Source organism: Canis lupus, chromosome 12, assembly GCF_003254725.2.
Source record: "Canis lupus dingo isolate Sandy chromosome 12, ASM325472v2, whole genome shotgun sequence".
In the NCBI taxonomy this organism is placed as follows: Eukaryota; Metazoa; Chordata; class Mammalia; order Carnivora; family Canidae; genus Canis; species Canis lupus.
In genome coordinates, this window is record NC_064254.1 from 2,486,400 (window position 1) to 2,505,381 (window position 18,982).

An 18,982-nucleotide genomic window follows, 5' to 3' on the forward strand; every position below is an offset into this window, starting at 1 on the left:
TGAGAAAGGAGAGATCACTACCGACACCAAGAAATTCAAACGATTTTAAAAACATATTATGAACAGCTATACGCCAATAAATTAGGCAATCTAGAAGAAATGGACGCATTCCTGGAAAGCCACAAACTACCAAAACTGGAACAGGAAGAAATAGAAAACCTGAACAGGCCTATAACCAGGGAGGAAATTGAAGCAGTCATCAAAAACCTCCCAAGACACAAGAGTCCAGGGCCAGATGGCTTCCCAGGGGAATTCTATCAAACGTTTAAAGAAGAAATCATACCTATTCTACTAAAACTGTTTGGAAAGATAGAAAGAGATGGAATACTTCCAAATTCGTTCTATGAGGCCAGCATCACCTTAATTCCAAAACCAAAGACCCCACCAAAAAGGAGAATTACAGACCAATATCACTGAAGAACATGGATGCAAAAATTCTCAACAAGATACTAGCCAATAGGACCAACAGCACATTAAGAAAATTATTCACCATGACCAAGTAGGATTTATCCCCGGGACACAAGGCTGGTTCAACACTCGTAAAACAATCAATGTGATTCATCATATCAGCAAGAGAAAAACCAAGAACCATATGATCCCCTCATTAGATGCAGAGAAAGCATTTGACAAAATACAGCATCCATTCCTGATCAAAACTCTTCAGAGTGTAGGGATAGAGGGAACTTTCCTCAACATCTTAAAAGCCATCTACAAAAAGCCCACAGCAAATATCATTCTCAATGGGGAAGCACTGGGAGCCTTTCCCCTAAGATCAGGAACAAGACGGGGATGTCCTACTCTCACCACTGCTGTTCAACATAGTATTGGAAGTCCTAGCCTCAGCAATCAGACAACAAAAAGACATTAAAGGCATTCAAATTGGCAAAGAAGAAGTCAAACTCTCCCTCTTCGCCGATGACATGATACTCTACATAGAAAACCCAAAGCCTCCATGCCAAGATTGCTAGAACTCATACAGCAATTTGGTAGCGTAGCAGGATACAAAATCAATGCCCAGGAATCAGTGGCATTTCTATACACTAACAATGAGACCGAAGAAAGAGAAATTAAGGAGTCAATCCCATTTACAATTGCACCCAAAAGCATAAGATACCTAGGAATAAACCTAACCAAAGAGGGAAAGGATCTATACCCTAAAAACTATAGAACGCTTCTGAAAGAAATTGAGGAAGACACAAAGAGATGGAAAAATATTCCATGCTCATGGATTGGCAGAATTAATATTGTGAAAATGTCAATGTTACCCAGGCAATGTACACGTTTAATGCAATCCCTATCAAAATACCATGGACTTTCTTCAGAGAGTTAGAACAAATTATTTTAAGATTTGTGTGGAATCAGAAAAGACCCCGAATAGCCAGGGGAATTTTAAAAAAGGAAACCATAGCTGGGGGCATCACAATGCCAGATTTCAGGTTGTACTTCAAAGCTGTGGTCATCAAGACAGTGTGGTACTGGCACAAAAACAGACACATAGATCAATGGAACAGAATAGAGAGCCCAGAAGTGGACCCTGAACTTTATGGTCAACTAATATTTGATAAAGGAGGAAAGACTATCCATTGGAAGAAAGACAGTCTCTTCAATAAATGGTGCTGGGAAAATTGGACATCCACATGCAGAAGAATGAAACTAGACCACTCCCTTTCACCATACACAAAGATAAACTCAAAATGGGAAAGATCTAAATGTGAGACAAGATTCCATCAAAATCCTAGAGGAGAACACAGGCAACACCCTTTTTGAACTCGGCCATAGTAACTTCTTGCAAGATACATCCACGAAGGCAAAAGAAACAAAAGCAAAAATGAACTATTGGGACTTCATCAAGATAAGAAGCTTTTGCACAGCAAAGGATACAGTCAACAAAACTCAAAGACAACCTACAGAATGGGAGAAGGTATTTGCAAATGACGTATCAGATAAAGGGCTAGTTTCCAAGATCTATAAAGAACTTATTAAACTCAACACCAAAGAAACAATCCAATCATGAAATGGGCAAAAGACATGAAGAGACTTCTCACAGAGGAAGACATAGACATGGCCAACACGCACATGAGAAAATGCTCTGCATCACTTGCCATCAGGGAAATACAAATCAAAACCACAATGAGATACCACCTCACACCAGTGAGAATGGGGAAAATTAACAAGGCAGGAAACCACAAATGTTGGAGAGGATGCGGAGAAAAGGGAACCCTCTTACACTGTTGGTGGGAATGTGAACTGGTGCAGCCACTCTGGAAAACTGTGTGGAGGTTCCTCAAAGAGTTAAAAATAGACCTGCCCTACGACCCAGCAATTGCACTGTTGGGGATTTACCCCAAAGATACAGATGCAGTGAAACGCCGGGACACCTGCACCCCGATGTTTATAGCAGCAATGTCCACAATAGCCAAACTGTGGAAGGAGCCTCGGTGTCCATCGAAAGATGAATGGATAAAGAAGATGTGGTTTATGTATACAATGGAATATTACTCCGCCATTAGAAATGACAAATACCCACCATTTGCTTCAACATGGATGGAACTGGAGGGTATTATGCTGAGTTAAGTAAGTCAATCGGAGAAGGACAAACATTATATGTTCTCATTCATTTGGGGAATATAAATAATAGTGAAAGGGAATATAAGGGAAGGGAGAAGAAATGTGTGGGAAATATCAGAAAGGGAGACAGAACATAAAGACTCCTAACTCTGGGAAATGAACTAGGGGTGGTGGAAGGGGAGGAGGGCTGGGGGTGGGGGTGAATGGGTGACAGGCACTGAGGGGGACACTTGACAGGATGAGCACTGGGTGTTATTCTGTATGTTGGTAAATTGAACACCAATAAAAAATTAATTTATTAAAAGAAAGAAAATTAAAAAAAAGAAAAAAACATATTATGAGCAAATAAATGCCAACAAATTAGGCACTCTGAAAGAAATGGATGCATTCCTGGAAACCACCAAAATTGAAACAGGAAGAAATAGAAAATCTGAAGAGACATATAACCAGCAAGGAAATTGAAGGAGCAATGAGAAACCTCCCAAAAAGCAAGAGTCCAGGGCCAGATGGCTTCCCCAGGGAATTCTAACAAACATTTAAAGAAATAATACGTATTGTTAAGATGCTATTTCCAAAAATAGAAATGGAAGGAAAACATCCAAACTCATTCTATGAGGCCAGCATTACCTTGATCCCATAACCAGACAAAGATCTCATGTTCCTGATGACATGGTTGCCAAAACACTCAACAAGATACTAGCCAATAGGATCCAATAGTACATTAAAATGATTATTCACCAAGAGCGAGTGAAATTTATTCCTGGGCTTCAAGGGTGGTTCAACATTCACAAATCAATGTATGATATACCACATTAATAAAAGGACAAGAATCATATGATCCTCTCAGCTGATGTAGAAAAAGCGTTTGACAAAGTACAGCATCCTTTCTTGATTAAAACTCTTCAAAGTGTAGGGATAGAGGGAACATAGTATCATAAAAGCCATCACTAAAAGCCCACAGTGAATATCATTCTCAATGGGGGAAAACAGAGTTTTTCCCCTAAGGTCAGGACCATGACAGGGATGCCCATTCTCACTAGTGTTATTCAACATAGTACTAGAAGTACTAGCCTCAGCAATCAGACATCAAAAAGAAATAAAAATTCAAATCAGCAGAGAAGTCAAACTCTCACTCTTTGTAGATAACATGATACTTTACAAGGAAAATCCAAAAGACTCTATCCCAAAATTGCTAGAATTCATACAGTAATTCAGCAATGTGGCAGGATATAAAATCAATGCACAGGAATAAGTTGCATTCCTATACACTGAGACTGAAGAAAGAGAAATTAAGGAATCAATCCTATTTACAATTGCACTGAAAATTCATAATATACCTAGGAATATGCCTAACCAAAGAGGTAAAGGATCTGTACACTAAAAACTATAGAACACCTATGGAAGAAATTGAGGAAGATACAAAGAAATGGAAAAACATTCCATGCTCATGGATTGGAAGAATAAATATTATTTAAATGTCTAAGCTACCAAGATCAATCTATACATTTAATGCAACCCCTATTAAAATACCATCAACATTTTTCACAGAGCTGGAACAAATATTCCTAAAATTTGTATGGAACCAAAAAAAAACCCCAAATAGCCAGAGGAAGGTTAAAAAGAAAACCAAAACTGGTGGCATCGCAATGCCAGACTTCAACCTCTATTACAAAGCTGTGATCATCAAGACTGCATGGTACTAGTGCACAAAAAGACACAGAGATCAATGGATCAGAATTAGAGAACCCAGAAATGGACCCTCAACTCTATGGTCAACTAATCTTTAATAAAGCAGTAAAAAGTATCCAGTGGGAAAAAGACAGTCTCTTCAATAAATGGTGCTGGGAAAATTGGACAGCCACATGTAGAAGAATGAAACTGGACCACTTTCTTACACCATACAAAAATAAACTCAAAATGGATGAAAGACCTAAATGTGAGACAGGAATTTTTCAGAATCCTAGAGGAGAATGCAGGCAGTAACCTCTTTGCTCTCGGTTGCAGTAACTTCCTGTTAGACACGTCTCCAAAAGCAAGGGAAACGAAGGCAAAAATGAGCTCTTGGGACTTGATCAAAAAAGCTTCTGCACAGCAAAGGAAACGGTCAACAAAACTTAGAGGCAACCTACGGAATGGGAGAAGATATTTGCAAATGACATATCAGAGAAATGACTAGTATCCAAAATCCACAAAGAATTTATCAAAGTCAACACCCAAAAAACAAATAATCTAGTAAAGAAATGGGCAGAGGACATGAACATATATTTCTCCAAAGAAGACATACAATGGGCAACAGACACATGAAAAAATGTTCCACATCACTTGTCATCAGGGAAATACAAATCAAAACCAGAATGAGATACCACTTTACACCAGTCAGAATGGTTAATAGGACAGGAAACAACAAATGTTGGTCAAGTTGTAGAGAAAAGGGGACCTTCTTACTACTGCTGGTGGGAATGCAAGCTGGTGCAGCCACTCTGGAAAACAGCATGAAGGTTCGTCAAGAAGTTAAAAATAGAGCTACCCTATGACCCAGCAATTACACTACTAGGGATTTACCCCAAAGATACAAATGTAGTGATCCAATGGGCACCTGCACCCCAATGTTCATAGCAGCAATGTCCACAATAGCCAAACTGTGGAAAGAGCTGAGAGGTTCATCAACATATGAATGGATAAAAGAGATGTGGTGTATACACATGATGGAATATTACTCAGCCATCACAAAGGATAAATACTTACCATTTTACATCGACATGGATGGAACCGGAGCGAAATAAGTCAATCAGAGAAAGACAATCATCATATGGTTTCACTCATATGTGGAATATAAGAAACAGCACAGGAGTCACAGGGGAAGGGAAGGGAATCTACCATTCAGGGAAAACCGAATGGGTAGTCATTAGAGAGGGAGAAAAATCATGAGAGACTCCCAACTATAGGAGACACACTGAGGGTTGCTGAATGGGAGGTAGCTGGGGAATGGGGTAATTGGCTGAGAAGGAGGATAGGTGATGTAATGAGCACTGAGTATTATACAGAACTGATAAATTCTTGAACACTATATATGAAACTAATGATGTACTCTATGTTGGCTAATTGAATTTAAATTTTAAAAAAAGAATTTGGGGTGCCAGAAGCAAATTTGTGATCTTAGTGAGTAAGAATACATTTGGGAATGAGGAACCAAAAGTCTGGGTCTAATCAGCTTCTTCTTTGATATGACTGCTGACGGGGTGGATCCACCCAATGTATTAATTTGTGCTTTAGTGTCAGTATTTCTCCTAGGATGGTTTTGTCTATCACATTATGCTGGAAAAGTGAATGTTGGTGGCATTTTGTTTTGCTTATTTGTTTATTTGAACTCATTATTCTTAGGAAATATCCACTAAATTATAATATTATGAACTTTAAAAAGGCTCTGTGAAACAAACTCAACCCTATTTTGAGGTGTTTTTTTTTCCAACTTGTGCTAGATTCTGTTGTAAACAGAATATTGTAAATATTTTTAAGAATTTTTGTATCAATATTAATAAGTAAATTCATTTAGGTTTTTTGTTCTCTCGGTTTTTTTTTTTTAAGATTTTATCTATTTATTTGAGAGAGAGAGAGTGCACAAGAGAGCATGAGCTGGGGGAGAGGCAGACGGAGAGAGAGAGAGAGGCAGACTCTGCTGAACAGGGAGCTCAAGGTAGGGCTCAATCTCAGGACCCAGGGACCATGACCCTAGCTGATGACAGCTGTTTAGCCAACTGAGCCACCCAGGTGTCTCTCATTTATAGTTTTTATTTTTGTGCACTGTCATAGTTTAACATTGATATTATACTTACTTCACTAAAAGAATACTGTTGGAATTACTGCTCTTGAACCATTTATTTAGGATTAGAATTCTCTCTCTTTTTTTCCTTTAAAGTCTTTATTGCATTGCCCTAAATATCTGTACCTGGAGCTTTTACTGGGGTAGCTCTTTTACAATTTTTCCTGTTTCTTCGTTGGAAATATTCTATACAAATAGTCTACCTCTTTTTTTTTTTAAAGATTTTATTGATTTATTCATGAGAGACACAGAGAGAGAGGCAGAGACATAGGTAGTGAGAAAGAAGCAGGCTCCCCACAGGGAGCCCAATGGGGGACTTGATCCCATATCCCAGGATCATGCCTTGAGCCATAGGCAGACACTCAACCACTGAGCCACCCAGGCGTCCCACAAATAGTCTACCTCTACAGGGATTGGTTTTGGTAAACTTTTCAAGACAATTCATTTAATCCAAATTTTCAAGTGTATTTTTATAAAATTGAACAAAGTAATCTATAATTTTCCCCTGTTCATGTATTAATTTTGTCCTTGTCATTTTTTATTTTCTCTACTTTTTCTTGATTAGGTTTGTCAGTGGTTTATTTTACTGAAATTTCTTAAAGCTTTTGAATTTATTCTATTTTTCCATTTTCTAACTCTTTAATTTCTGCTTTTATTTTTATGACCTGTGATTCATTGTATTGTTCTTTTCACTTAATCTTGGTTTCATTCTTTCCTTTAATCAATTTAAGCAATTAAGTCCATGAATTCTCTGCTGAGTACTGCCTTAGCTATATCCCATGACTTTTGATATATGATTTTTAATTATAATTCTTCTAGAAATTTTTCATGTTTGTTTTTCTCTCTGATCAAGAAAGACACAGTTTCTTTAAGTTTCTATGTGGAGAAGTATTTCTCTTTCCTGATTTTTTTTTTATTGTTATCTGGCTTGTTCCATTATGGTCAGAGAATAGTATTTATATCATTTCTACTTTTAGGAACTTATTGGGGCTCTTTGTACCATAGTATGTAGTCCATTTTCATTAATGTTTTGCAGGAATTTGAAAAGATGTATTCTCTACTTTTAATGAAGAAGTCTTTTTTTTTTTTTTGTTCATGATAGTCACACAGAGAGAGAGAGGCAGAGACACAGGCAGAGGGAGAAGCAGGCTCCATGCACCGGGAGCCCGACGTGGGATTCGATTCCGGGTCTCCAGGATCGCGCCCTGGGCTAAAGGCAGGCGCCAAACCGCTGCGCCACCCAGGGATCCTGAAGAAGTCTTAATATAGATCCATCAGATCTAATTTTATACTGTTGGAATATCTTCTGTGATCATACTTATTTTTGTTCACTGAGAAAAGCAAATTAAAGTCACCTAATATTAGTACATTTCTGAATGTTTTCCTTGTATCTCCCTTAATTTCAGGTTAATGAGAGTTACTTATGTGCTGTCTAAACTTAAATGCACATCTCTTATGCTCTTATATACTCATTATGAATTTTACATTTTACATTAAAAAGTGCCTTCTTGTCTCACTCAATTTTTTCCGTTTGAATTTCACCTGTTATAACAATGGTGTTGTTACCTCTGTTTCTTTCTTGTTTGCATTCTTTTGTTATGCCTTTCCCATGATTTTATTTTTTGAATAAACAAATGAAACTTTCTGAGTCACTCTTAGGTGTGTTTTTTGTATATTACAAACAGTAGTTTTTCTTTCAATCTAATCTAAAATGATTTTTATTTTATATATCAGTTAAGCCCATTTGCAATTTTAGCAAAGAAATTCAGTGTAATTTGTGATTTGTAAGTGATACTATTTTCTGTTAAATATACCATTTATATGAGTTTTTTTTTTTTTAGAAAATCTTTCATTGTGCCTCGTGTTTTCTAAATTGCAGTTTTTCAGATATTTTAAAAGGTGTATATTTTGGGATTGTCCTGATAATTTTATTCTTCATTTAGTTTCCTCTTTCTTTAGTTTCTGTTAGTTATGAACATCATAAAATTGACAGCTTAAATCCTCTCCTTTTCCATTTTTTTGTGTTTACCTTTGTACTCTTAATGTGTTCTAAATGCTAATACTTGGCTTATCCATTTTGTGAGATAATTTTAGACTCCCGGATAATTATAGACAAAGTCACCAATAGGTTTATCCTACATCCTTACTCATTTTTCCATTTAATCTGTAATTATTGAGAAATAAGTTTCTGTTTGTCAATTTCTTCTTATAATTCCATCTATATTTTCCTACCTATTTTGTATGTATATTTTGTGCTATTTTTTGCTACGTGTAAACTGATCTGTTTTAATATAATGTTCTAGTAACTTCTTAACATTATTCAATGATCATCTTTCTACTAATTCTTTTGATGTTAGACTACATTTCTAGGTATCAAAGTAACTACAAACATTGTCTTCTGTTGGTGTTGATTGTTTATATCTTATTGCATGTTTTGATTTTAACCTTTTCCTGTCTTTAGGTTTTCTTTGTGATTAATGGGAAGTGTGTAACTGGACTTTGTGATCCCCTTACTGACTGCTTCACCTTCAGTGATACATGGTTATTGCCACCCACAAGTCAATGATCCTCCTCCTGACATCAGAAGGTCAGAAGGTCAGTAGTCTAATGCTAGGTCACCATGCTCACATCATTTGCCTCACTTCATCTCATCACATAGTCATTTTATCATCTCACATCATCATAAGAAGGGTGAGCACAGTAGATGAGATATTTTGAGAGACAGAAGCAATATATAACCTTTTATTTTTATTTTATTTATTTATTTTTTAATTTATGATAGTCACAGAGAGAGAGAGAGAGAGAGGCTCAGAGACACAGGCAGAGGGAGAAGCAGGCTCCATGCACCAGGAGCCTGACGTGGGATTCGATCCCGGGTCTCCAGGATCACGCCCTGGGCCAAAGGCAGGCGCCAAACCGCTGCGCCACCCAGGGATCCCAATATATAACCTTTATTACAGTATATTGTTATATTTGTTCTCTTTTATTTTTAGTTACTGTTGTTAATCTCTTATTGTGCCTAATTTTTAAATTAAACATTATCATAGGTGTGTCCATAAAGGGGAAAGCAAAGTATACATAGGGTTCAGTTACTATCTGTGGTTTCAGGCATCCATTGGGAGGTCTTGGAACATATTCCCCACAGATAAGAGCAGGACAACTGTATTGGTAATCCAATCTGAAAACCTCTTTTAACTTCAAATTTAATCTATTTATTGGGATTACTAAATTTTCTGGATTTGCTTCTACTAATACTGTGTTTTCTATTTTGTTATGCTCTTTCTTTGCTTCCTTTTTTTCTCCATCACATATTAAATTGATTACATTTTTAAGTATTCTCTATTTTCCTCTTACAGGCATAGTAATTTTAAATTTTAATTATATTAGTTAAGAGTTACCCCTACATTTAAAACTTTTTAAAATTTAAATTCCATTTAATTAACATATACTGTATTATTAGTTTCAGAGGTAGAATTTAGTGATTCACCAGTTGCATATAACACTCAGCACTCATCATATCAAGTGGCCTCCTTACTACCCATCACCCAATTACCTCATCCCCCCACCCATCTCCCTCCAGTGACCCTCAGTTAAGACTCCTCAGTTAAGACCTATAGTTAAGACTCTTATGACTTGCCTCCCTCTCTGTTTTCATTCTATTTTATTTTTCCCTTCTTTCTCCTATGATCCTGTTTTGTTTCTTAAATTCCACATGAGTGAAATCCTGTTGTATTTGTCTTTCTCTGACTGACTTATTTCGCTTAGCATAATACCATCTAGTTGCATCCATGTCGTTGCAGATGGCAAGATTTTGTTCTTTTGATGGCTGAGTAGTATTCCATTATATATATGCCACCTCTTCTTTATCCATTCATCTGTCAATGGATATCTGGGCTCTTTGCATAGTTTGGCTGTTGTGTACATTGCTGCTATAAACATTCAGGTGCAAGTACCCCTTTGGATCACTATGTTTGTGTCCTTTGGGTAAATCCCTAGTAATGCAATTGCTGGGTCATAGGGTAGCTTTATTTTTACTCCTGCATTTTTAACGTCACTGCCTAAATTAGCAATATCCGAAGTTAAACTCTACCCTCCTTCCAAATAAGGCAAAGACTTAATTTTTTTTTAAGATTTTATTTATTTACTCATGAGAGAGAGAGAGAGAGGCAGAGACACAGGCAGAGGGAGAAGCAGGCTCCATGCAGGGAGCCCAACATGGGACTCGATCCCGGGTCTCCAGGATCATATCCCTGGGCTGAAGGCGGCACTTAAACCGCTGAGCCACCTGGGCTGCCCAAGACAAAGACTTTAGAATGTTTTACTTTATCTGCCTCATTCTCATGCTGTGATCATTCCATCATGTCCTTAAATTTAATAGTCATAATTGTTGGTGATTTTTATAGACATTTTTCATTCCTCATGCATATTTTAGGCAGATGAGTTGTTGTTGCTGTTGCTTTGTATGCGTGTGTGTTTCTCATCTTTGCTTCCTGTGTCCCAATTTTTCTTGCTGAATTTAGTATCCTTATGTATGTGGTAATAAAAGAAAAACAAATGACAACTATCATATGATGTCACTTTCTTTCCGTAAGATTGACAAAATCTAAAAAGTTAACACTCTGTGTTGGTGAGAATATGGGGAAACAGATAAACTTATATTGCTGGTGGAACTGTGCATGAATATAACCTCAGTAAAAGCAATTTTTCAACATATATCAATATTAGTAATGTATATACACTTGGACTCAGCAACTCCCCCTTTAAAATTTGATCCTATGGATATTCTTGCACATGTGTATTATAATGTCTATAGAAGGCATTGCTTATATTAGCTAAGGACATCCAACCGCCCAACTACCCATCAATAGGAGAAGACAAGCTAAATGAAATATGATACTTCCATAAAATAGAATACTATATAGCCATATATTTCTGAGTGTAAAAAATAAAGTTCAGAACAGTGGATCTAAGGACTTGCTCTTTGTAAAAATAGGGAACAAGAGCATATATACATATTTGCTTAAATATACATGAAATTTCCCTAGAAGGATAAACACAAGGCTTACGCATGAGTTGTGTATACAAGGGGTCTTGGTAAACCACGAGAAGGATGGGAGTGAGGGTTTCCTCTGCATACCTTTTTGTGGCTTTTGGATTTTAAATCGCATTAGTGTATTGCTTATTTGCATAAATGATATCTTTTAAAAAGAGAATAGTAGGAGAGTAAGCAGATAGAGGGAGTATAGGTAACTCTTTTGAGGAGTTTTGTAGTAAAGCTGGGCAGAGTCCATCTTTTCCAAGCTTTGTGACCCAGGCAAGTTAGTAAAAGTGCCTAAATCTCCATTTTCTCATTCTCAGAACTCATACAGTAATATCTGCCACTTAGGATTATCTTAAAGTAGGAAGATATATGTCAGGCACTTAGCATAGTACCTGAATGATTATTGTCATTAAAGTTATTACAATTCATAAGTACATAAAACTCTAGTTTCAAAACCTACTATTTGCTAGGATCATTAGATGGACACCAGACTCAATCAGATGGGTGCTTTTATTGCTCACTTGGCACCAAAAACTGGGAAGATCTTTGTTTTCCTCACTCCCTACTTCTCCAAGATTCTGACAACTTTACTCTTCCTCCTCTTGAATCACAACTACCATGTGGACTACAAGTGGCTATCCGACTCAGCTAGGGCATAACGGACTTGGAATTCAACACTATTTCCACATGGGGCAAAGTAGATGGGGTGGGAGGTCATCTGGGAGTTCCAAAGAAATCCATGAGACTTTCCTAAGGTTTCCCCTCTCCATTTATATCTTCTTTGGAATGAATAAAATATGACCTAATGGGAAAGATGACAAAGGTACATAAGGAGGAGAAGTTAAGTGGTGGACAGATGAAATGGTGTTAGATGGTAGGCAGGGTGATTACTATTATCTGTGGTTACAGGACCAGAGCACACTTGTTGGTATTTGCCTAAGTTCCACACTTTGACCTCCAGGGAACATTTTCAGAATGTATCCCTGATATAGGACATACTTAGGAATTTCCCTGAGGTAACCAACTTTCCAGACCTTAAGGTCCTGAGATTTGCCACATCTTTCTGAACTGCCCCACTGGATGTCTGGGTTTTCTTCCCAGCTCGATCACTGAGTAGCCATGCGATTTCAGTCCAGTTTCTCTTTTTGTAAAGTAAGATTTGACTGCTATGTTACTTTTAAGATGCCTTCTGGGCTTAAAGTATTAGGAGTCTATGGGTGTCATTATACTGAGGATATCAAAGAATTTTAACAGACCATCTTCCATGAGGGCAACAGTTTCCATTAGGTTGGGAGATACAGGAATTATTATTCCCATCATATACATAGAGGAAGGACGTTTGGTTGAGGGGGGAAGGAATTAGGCCAGATTTCTCTCTCTCCAAATGGGTGAGGGGATGGGATAAGTAGGTGATAGACATGAAGGAGGGCACATGATGGGATGAGCACTGAGTGTTATATAAGATTAATGAATCACTGACCTCTACCTCTGAACCTAATAATATATTATATGTTAATTAATTGAATTTAAAGTAAAAAAAAAAATGAAGGAAAAGAAAAAAGTGGGTATTTCACGGTAGGTGATATTCAAGACACAAAAAGCAGACTGAAGCAAAGGTTGATCTGCATAAGAAGCTCCCTACTCTGACCCCACCCTATTCCCAAGGGTTGCCAAGCAGGAAAAAAAAAAAAAAGCAAAACAGCAGAAGTTCTGGCTAGTTCGTTTGAGAACTGGAAAGTACCTGCTGTCTCTGGGAATGTGAAACTTTCTCTTTCCTAGAATAGGAACCTTCAAAGGTAAGTCCCTCCCAAAAGGCAGTAATGAACACAGCCTTGAATCTTCAGTGGTTGGCATGTGAAGGGAGGACTGAAAAGCTTTACTAATTTGTGTGGTCTACTATGAATCGAGCCCTGTGCCAGGTAGTTGATATAAAGCTTAATAAGATATATGGCCTTCCTCCCAGGAGCTCATGGTCTAGTGAAAGAACGGAGGGGTGGGAAGACAAAGAGTTTAATCCTTGAAAGAGGTAAACCCCGGAGTGATAGAAGAGCCTAGAGAGGACACTTTCTCCAGACTGAGATCAGGAAAGGCTTCCTTGAAGACCTGACCCCCTGAGTTCAGTCTTGAAGGACTTGGGGTAAATCGGAAAGGGTGGTTCAAGAAATGGCAAGCACACACCATAGGCAAAGGCACAAAGACATGAGGAGGGCAGGGAATTTACCACAGCTGGAGCTTAATGCAACAGAAAGGGTGCTGCAAGTGAGCTGCACAACCTCGTATGCTCTGAGGAAGATGTGAGCAGAAAGGAATGAAGAACACTTGAAGGATGTTACAGAAGTGACGTTGCCCTATGTGTCTGCTAGAAAGAAAAATGACTTCACAAAGAATGGCCAGAAGAGGTGAACCAATGGAGGGGAAGGCTCTTTGGAGATGAGATTGTCTAAGACTAAATGAAAGTTATAATAACAACAGAACTAGAGAGAAAGCAGTGATTTCAGAGCTATTTGCCTGATCTGATTATGGATTCGAGACTATGAACACATGATACAACATAATTTATTGGTTAAGATTGTGGACTCAGGGGTCAGGCCTAGATTCAACTCCAACTCCACCACTGTGTAACCTTGGGAAGTTATTTAATCTCTTTGAGACTCAGTTTCCTTGTCTGTAAGATGAGATAACCAATCTCACAGGGTTGAGGAAAAGGACTAAAATGTCTGAAAAGCATTCAGCATAGTTCCTATTCACATGAAAACTCTATAGACAGATGTTATTAATGTTTTATTAACACTATTAATTAGGAACCTGCTCTACCCCTCCATACCTTAGCCTCCTCCAAAATATCAGACATCAGTGTGAATGGGGAAAGACACAGAAAGGCAACCTCACAAATATTTATGTCACAATGGCTAATATCTATCTCAAAGAACACATAAGACACAAGATAGCTGGCAAAATAGTAGCTATAGCGACCTCTGGGAAATGAAACAAGGGTTAGTTTTACTTTTCTTGATGAATACGTGCTATTTACATAATAAGGAAAATATTTTTAAATAGATGTATCATGCCACAATACACTATGCAGCACCAGGGAAATGAGGCTCTTGGACACAGAAAGCACCACCACCTCTCCCCACCTCGACTGCCAGCCGTGGTAGGAGCACACGTGGTCCAAACTTCCATCATGCCCCAAGCTCCAGGAGCAACTATCCAGGGGCACATGCCCAGGGAAACTCGGAGCACAAGCTCCTCTGGATCATGCAGATGGCCAGGAGAAGGGCCCTAGAGCCCTGGGGCCTCAGTCCTCCAGTAGCTGCTGCACCAGGCGGGAATAGAGGTCTTGCCCCTCCAAGATCTGTGCATGCTCTAGCAGCTCTCCCTCCCTGAGCACCAGGATCTGGTCAGCACTCTGCACAGTCTCCAGCCTGTGAGTGATCACCAGCACCGTTCGGTCCCCATGAGATTTCCAATCCTGCAGCTGAAGAGGGAGGATCATAATACCTCAGAGAGATAGGAACAGGGGCACCTGGGTGGCTCAGTTGGGTAAGCATCTGCCTTTGGCTCAGGTCATGATCCCGGAGTCCTGGGATCAAGCCCCAGCTCCCTGCTCAGCAGGGAATCTGCTTCTCCCGTCTCCCTCTGTGCTCACCCTGCTTGTGTTCTCCCTCTCACTCTTGCTCTCTCAAGTAAATAAATAAAATCTTAAAAAAAAAGAAAGAAAAGAAAGGTAAGAACAGGATGGGCACCATATCCCAATTGGGCACCATCTCTTGTAGCATCAGGTAAAGGAGGTGTGAAAGATGAAAGTCAGGAAGAGTAGATGATAGAGTCTACCCTGCACTTCTCTATCAGCTGTCCAACTGCAGGAGGCAGGTAGTAAAGGAAGCTGTGGAAGAAGGGTGTTTCCACACCCCATGTCCTCCATTCCACTCCCTGCCCCCCGGGGAAGCACAGATACCCCTCCACCAGTGATTACCCTCCACCAGTGAGCCGTTCATCTTCTCTCTGCCCAGTTCTGTGTAGGCTGATCCTTCAGGGGTGCTCCTCAGGCGCCCACTGCCCCCACCCTCCCACACCAGTACTCACGGCGGGCTCACACTGGACATCCAGGGCACTGGTGGCTTCATCCAGGATGAGGACTCGTGGGTCCCGCACGAGGGCCCGGGCAATGGCCAGGCATTGTTTCTGTCCCACAGCCAACTGGTTCCCTTTCTCCCCTACATCTGAGAAAACCGAGAAATACCTTTCCTCAGACACAAGTGGCCTCGACAACATCCTCCCCAGGAGCAGGGACAAGTGCACACCAGCAGTTCCACTAGCACCCATCAGGAGTGCTCACAAGAGAGCAGGGGCAGGGAGGACAGGGCCTGCTAGGCTGCCCTCAGAGAGGGAACACTACTACCAATGGCTGTGACGCTGTCAGGAACAAACCAGATGGGCAACTTGAGAACTTCTGGTGCTGGAGAAGGTGGGGAAGTCGGAGCCAAACATCGGGCAAGGAAACAGCAGATAGAGTCACAGGGACACAACCCTGCGCCCCCACAAAGCAGCTCCAGGTCCTCCACTGACTGAAGTTACCTGTATATAGTCCATGTTCCATCTCCTGTATGAAGCTGGATGCGTTGGCAGCCTGGGCAGCTGCCAGCACCTTCTCATCACTGCAGCTCTGCAGCCCGTAGGCAATGTTGTCTCTCACAGAACCTGAGAACAGCACAGGCTCCTGCCCGACTGAAGCCACCTGTGCAGAGGAGATGGGGAGCATGGGACTGCGCATCAACCCCCGTGGCAGGGATCCCCTTCTCCTCTTGGCCTACCTCTCTCAGAGTGGACTCCCTGGGTTTCTTCCCACTGACCCCCCCTTCCCATGCTCTCTGCACACTGCTTCTTCCCTCCTCTCTTCTATCCCTCCTCCTCCTCTATGACCACCCACCTGTCGGTGCAGGTAGCCATGCTCATACTGCCAGAGGGGCTTCCCATCCAGCAGCAGCTGCCCCTTGGTAGGCTGGTACAGATTCTGCAGCAGGGCAGCCACGGTGCTCTTCCCAGACCCATTGGGCCCCACCAGCACCGTCATCTGGCCAGGACGAAGGGTGAAGGTCAGCCCCTGGAAAGGCCAGGAAAGGGTTAGAGGCTTACCTCAGTTCCCTACCCTTCTCTCTCTGTCAAAGGTAAGATCAACTTCTCAGAGGCCTTGCTGCCTGAGAGCCACGGGTCCACATTCCCTCCTTGTGGCCCCTTTCAGGCACCTTGAGGACAGACTGGTCAGGGCAGTTGGGATATGCAAAGGAGACATCCTGAAATTCCACCAGGCCCTGCAGAGTGGGAGGGGCCAGCGTCCCCGGAGGATGCAGGTTTGGCTTTCGTTCCAAGTACTGAAACACCTTCTCAGCAGCCCCTATGTTGCTGAGCATATCCCCACACATGTACACCAGGGTCTGGAAAAGAGAATTGAAGGAGTCAGCTAATCAAATGTTGCTTCACCAGAAACCAACTCCCCAGCTTTCACACACTCCCAGGCCACACTCTGCCCAAGCCAGGCTTCTCCTTCCCTCATCCAAAAAGGATTGCCTACTTTAAATGTGCAATTGGTTTTTTTTTTTTTTTTTTTTATGATAGTCACAGAGAGAGAGAGAGAGAGGCAGAGACATAGGCAGAGGGAGAGGGAGAAGCAGGCTCCATGCACCAGGAGCCCGACGTGGGATTCGATCCCGGGTCTCCAGGATCGCACCCTGGGCCAAAGGCAGGCGCCAAACCCCTGCGCCACCCAGGGATCCCTTAAATGTGCAATTTGGATGGAATGTAAAGGCAACTCAATACCCCAGTGTGCCAATTTGCAACACAAAGGATAGAGAGGTCCATACTCCTGTTCATGCGCTCCTTCTATCCCCAGACCTTCCAATTACTGTTCTGTATTACTTGTGCACAGTAAGTTCTGTTTTGCCTAACTAGACAGGGAGCTCCTTAAAACCAGGCACTGTGGGCAGCCCCGGTGGTTTAGCGGTTTAGCACTGCCTTCTGCTCCAGGGGTGATCCTGGACACCAGGGATCGAGTCCCACATCGGGCTCCCTGCATGGAGCCTGCTTCTCCCTCTGCCTGTGTCTCTACCTCTCTCTCTCTGTTTCTGTGTCTCTAATAAATAAATAAAATCTTAAAAAAAAAAAAACAAAAACAGGCACTGTGCCCACCTTATCTTTGCAGCCAACAGAGTACCTAGCACAGTTCTCCATACATAAAAGACATCTCACAAATATCTAGGAAAATTATAAAATAAAGACCGAGATGAAGTAACTATTTTTGAAATCTGGTAAATATAGGGAAAAAACTAAATGCTATTCCACCTTTCCTACTCAGACTGTACCACTGGTTTACCAAAGAGTGGATGAAGAGAAGTCTCCTTTCCTGGATAGATGTATTCCAGTGAATAAATGGAGGAATGGTAAAGTGTCACTGTCTTGCAACCCCTAATAATGGATCTAGGCAATGAACATTGATGGCTGATGCTACCACAGACATACATGAGAGAGATAAAGTGTAATATATGCAGTGCATAACAGTGTATACATATGTTACATGTATCAGACAAGTGGAAATATAAACACTGTATTTGATAAATTTTAGGAATTACTGTTTTGAACTTTTTTGGTGTGATAAGGGCTTCATGGCTATATTTTTTAAATGTTTATGTTTTAGAGACATGTATGTACCGAGGCTTTTATAGATAAAACTGTATCTTGAATTTGCTTCAAAATAATATGGGTAGGGGTACAGTTGAAATAGATTGGCCATGAGTTGATAATTTTAAAGCAGGTGATGGGTACATGCAGGCTCATTATAGGTTTTCTGGTCTTTTTGCATATGTTTGAAGTTCTCCATAACACAATCAGTTGGGATTTTGTTTCATTTGTATTATATTTTTAAGGGGAGCAAATAAAGCTCAAGGCTCACCAGAGAGAAAAATGGGGGAAAAAAGAGTATGCCCAGGCTCCTGACTCACCTGCACATAATGGCCCAAGTCCTCCTGGTAGAGCAGAAAGGAGAGCAGCCCACCTTGGGTGAGGTCCCCAGCCTGGATCTGCTGCCGTCCACAATTCAGCATCAACACGTGCATGCCCAAGTGCAGCATCTGGAGGGCAAAAAGAAAGGCACTGAAAGAGTCCGCATTCTTTGCCTTCTCCACTCCTACCACACTGAGCAGCAGGGTCCCCAGGACGCCCTGAAGTTTCCCATCACTCCCCCTGCCCCACACTGGGTCCTCCTGCCAGCCACCAGCCTCTCACCCTCTGAAAGAGTAAGTAGAGGGCACATTCCAGGTCTCGTTGCCACCGCAGCTGCCGGCATCGCTCCACCGCCTTCTTATACAGACAGACCTCGTGCTCTTCGGCCCCAAAACTGCGCACAGTCTGCAGCCCTCCAACTGCCTCCTGCACCACCTGTCCTGCTTTTGCCACAGCATTCTGGATCTCCCGAAGCACTGCCTGCAAAAGCAGGCCAGGGGATGCAAGGGGCTGATGTAGCAGAAGACAGGAGACCCCCATGTCTCATCCCTGCCTTG

The 18,982-nt window shown here is 40.9% G+C and overlaps 1 protein-coding gene across 17 annotated transcripts in view; it reads right to left on the bottom strand.

Annotated features, from left to right (window-relative positions):
- LOC112641380 (HLA class II histocompatibility antigen, DO beta chain) overlaps positions 1-18,982 on the bottom strand; it is a 40,648-nt gene that overhangs the window by 16,645 nt on the left and 5,021 nt on the right. For 13 of the 17 annotated variants that reach the window (XR_007401062.1, XR_007401061.1, XR_007401060.1 and 10 more), the window contains exons 6-11: positions 18,708-18,905; positions 18,425-18,553; positions 16,676-16,864; positions 16,360-16,533; positions 16,008-16,167; positions 15,516-15,652 (exon numbers count right to left, since the gene is read on the bottom strand). Coding sequence is in view for 12 of the 17 variants with exons in the window: in XM_049091976.1 (XP_048947933.1) it covers positions 15,516-15,652; positions 16,008-16,167; positions 16,360-16,533; positions 16,676-16,864; positions 18,425-18,553; positions 18,708-18,905 (987 nt within the window). In the remaining 5 variants the exon portion in view is untranslated. Of the gene's footprint in view, positions 1-14,195; positions 14,908-15,515; positions 15,653-16,007; positions 16,168-16,359; positions 16,534-16,675; positions 16,865-18,424; positions 18,554-18,707; positions 18,906-18,982 lie in introns of those variants that run through there. The other 4 variants (XM_025418370.3, XM_035697929.2, XM_049091979.1 and 1 more) reach the window with 2 other exon arrangements.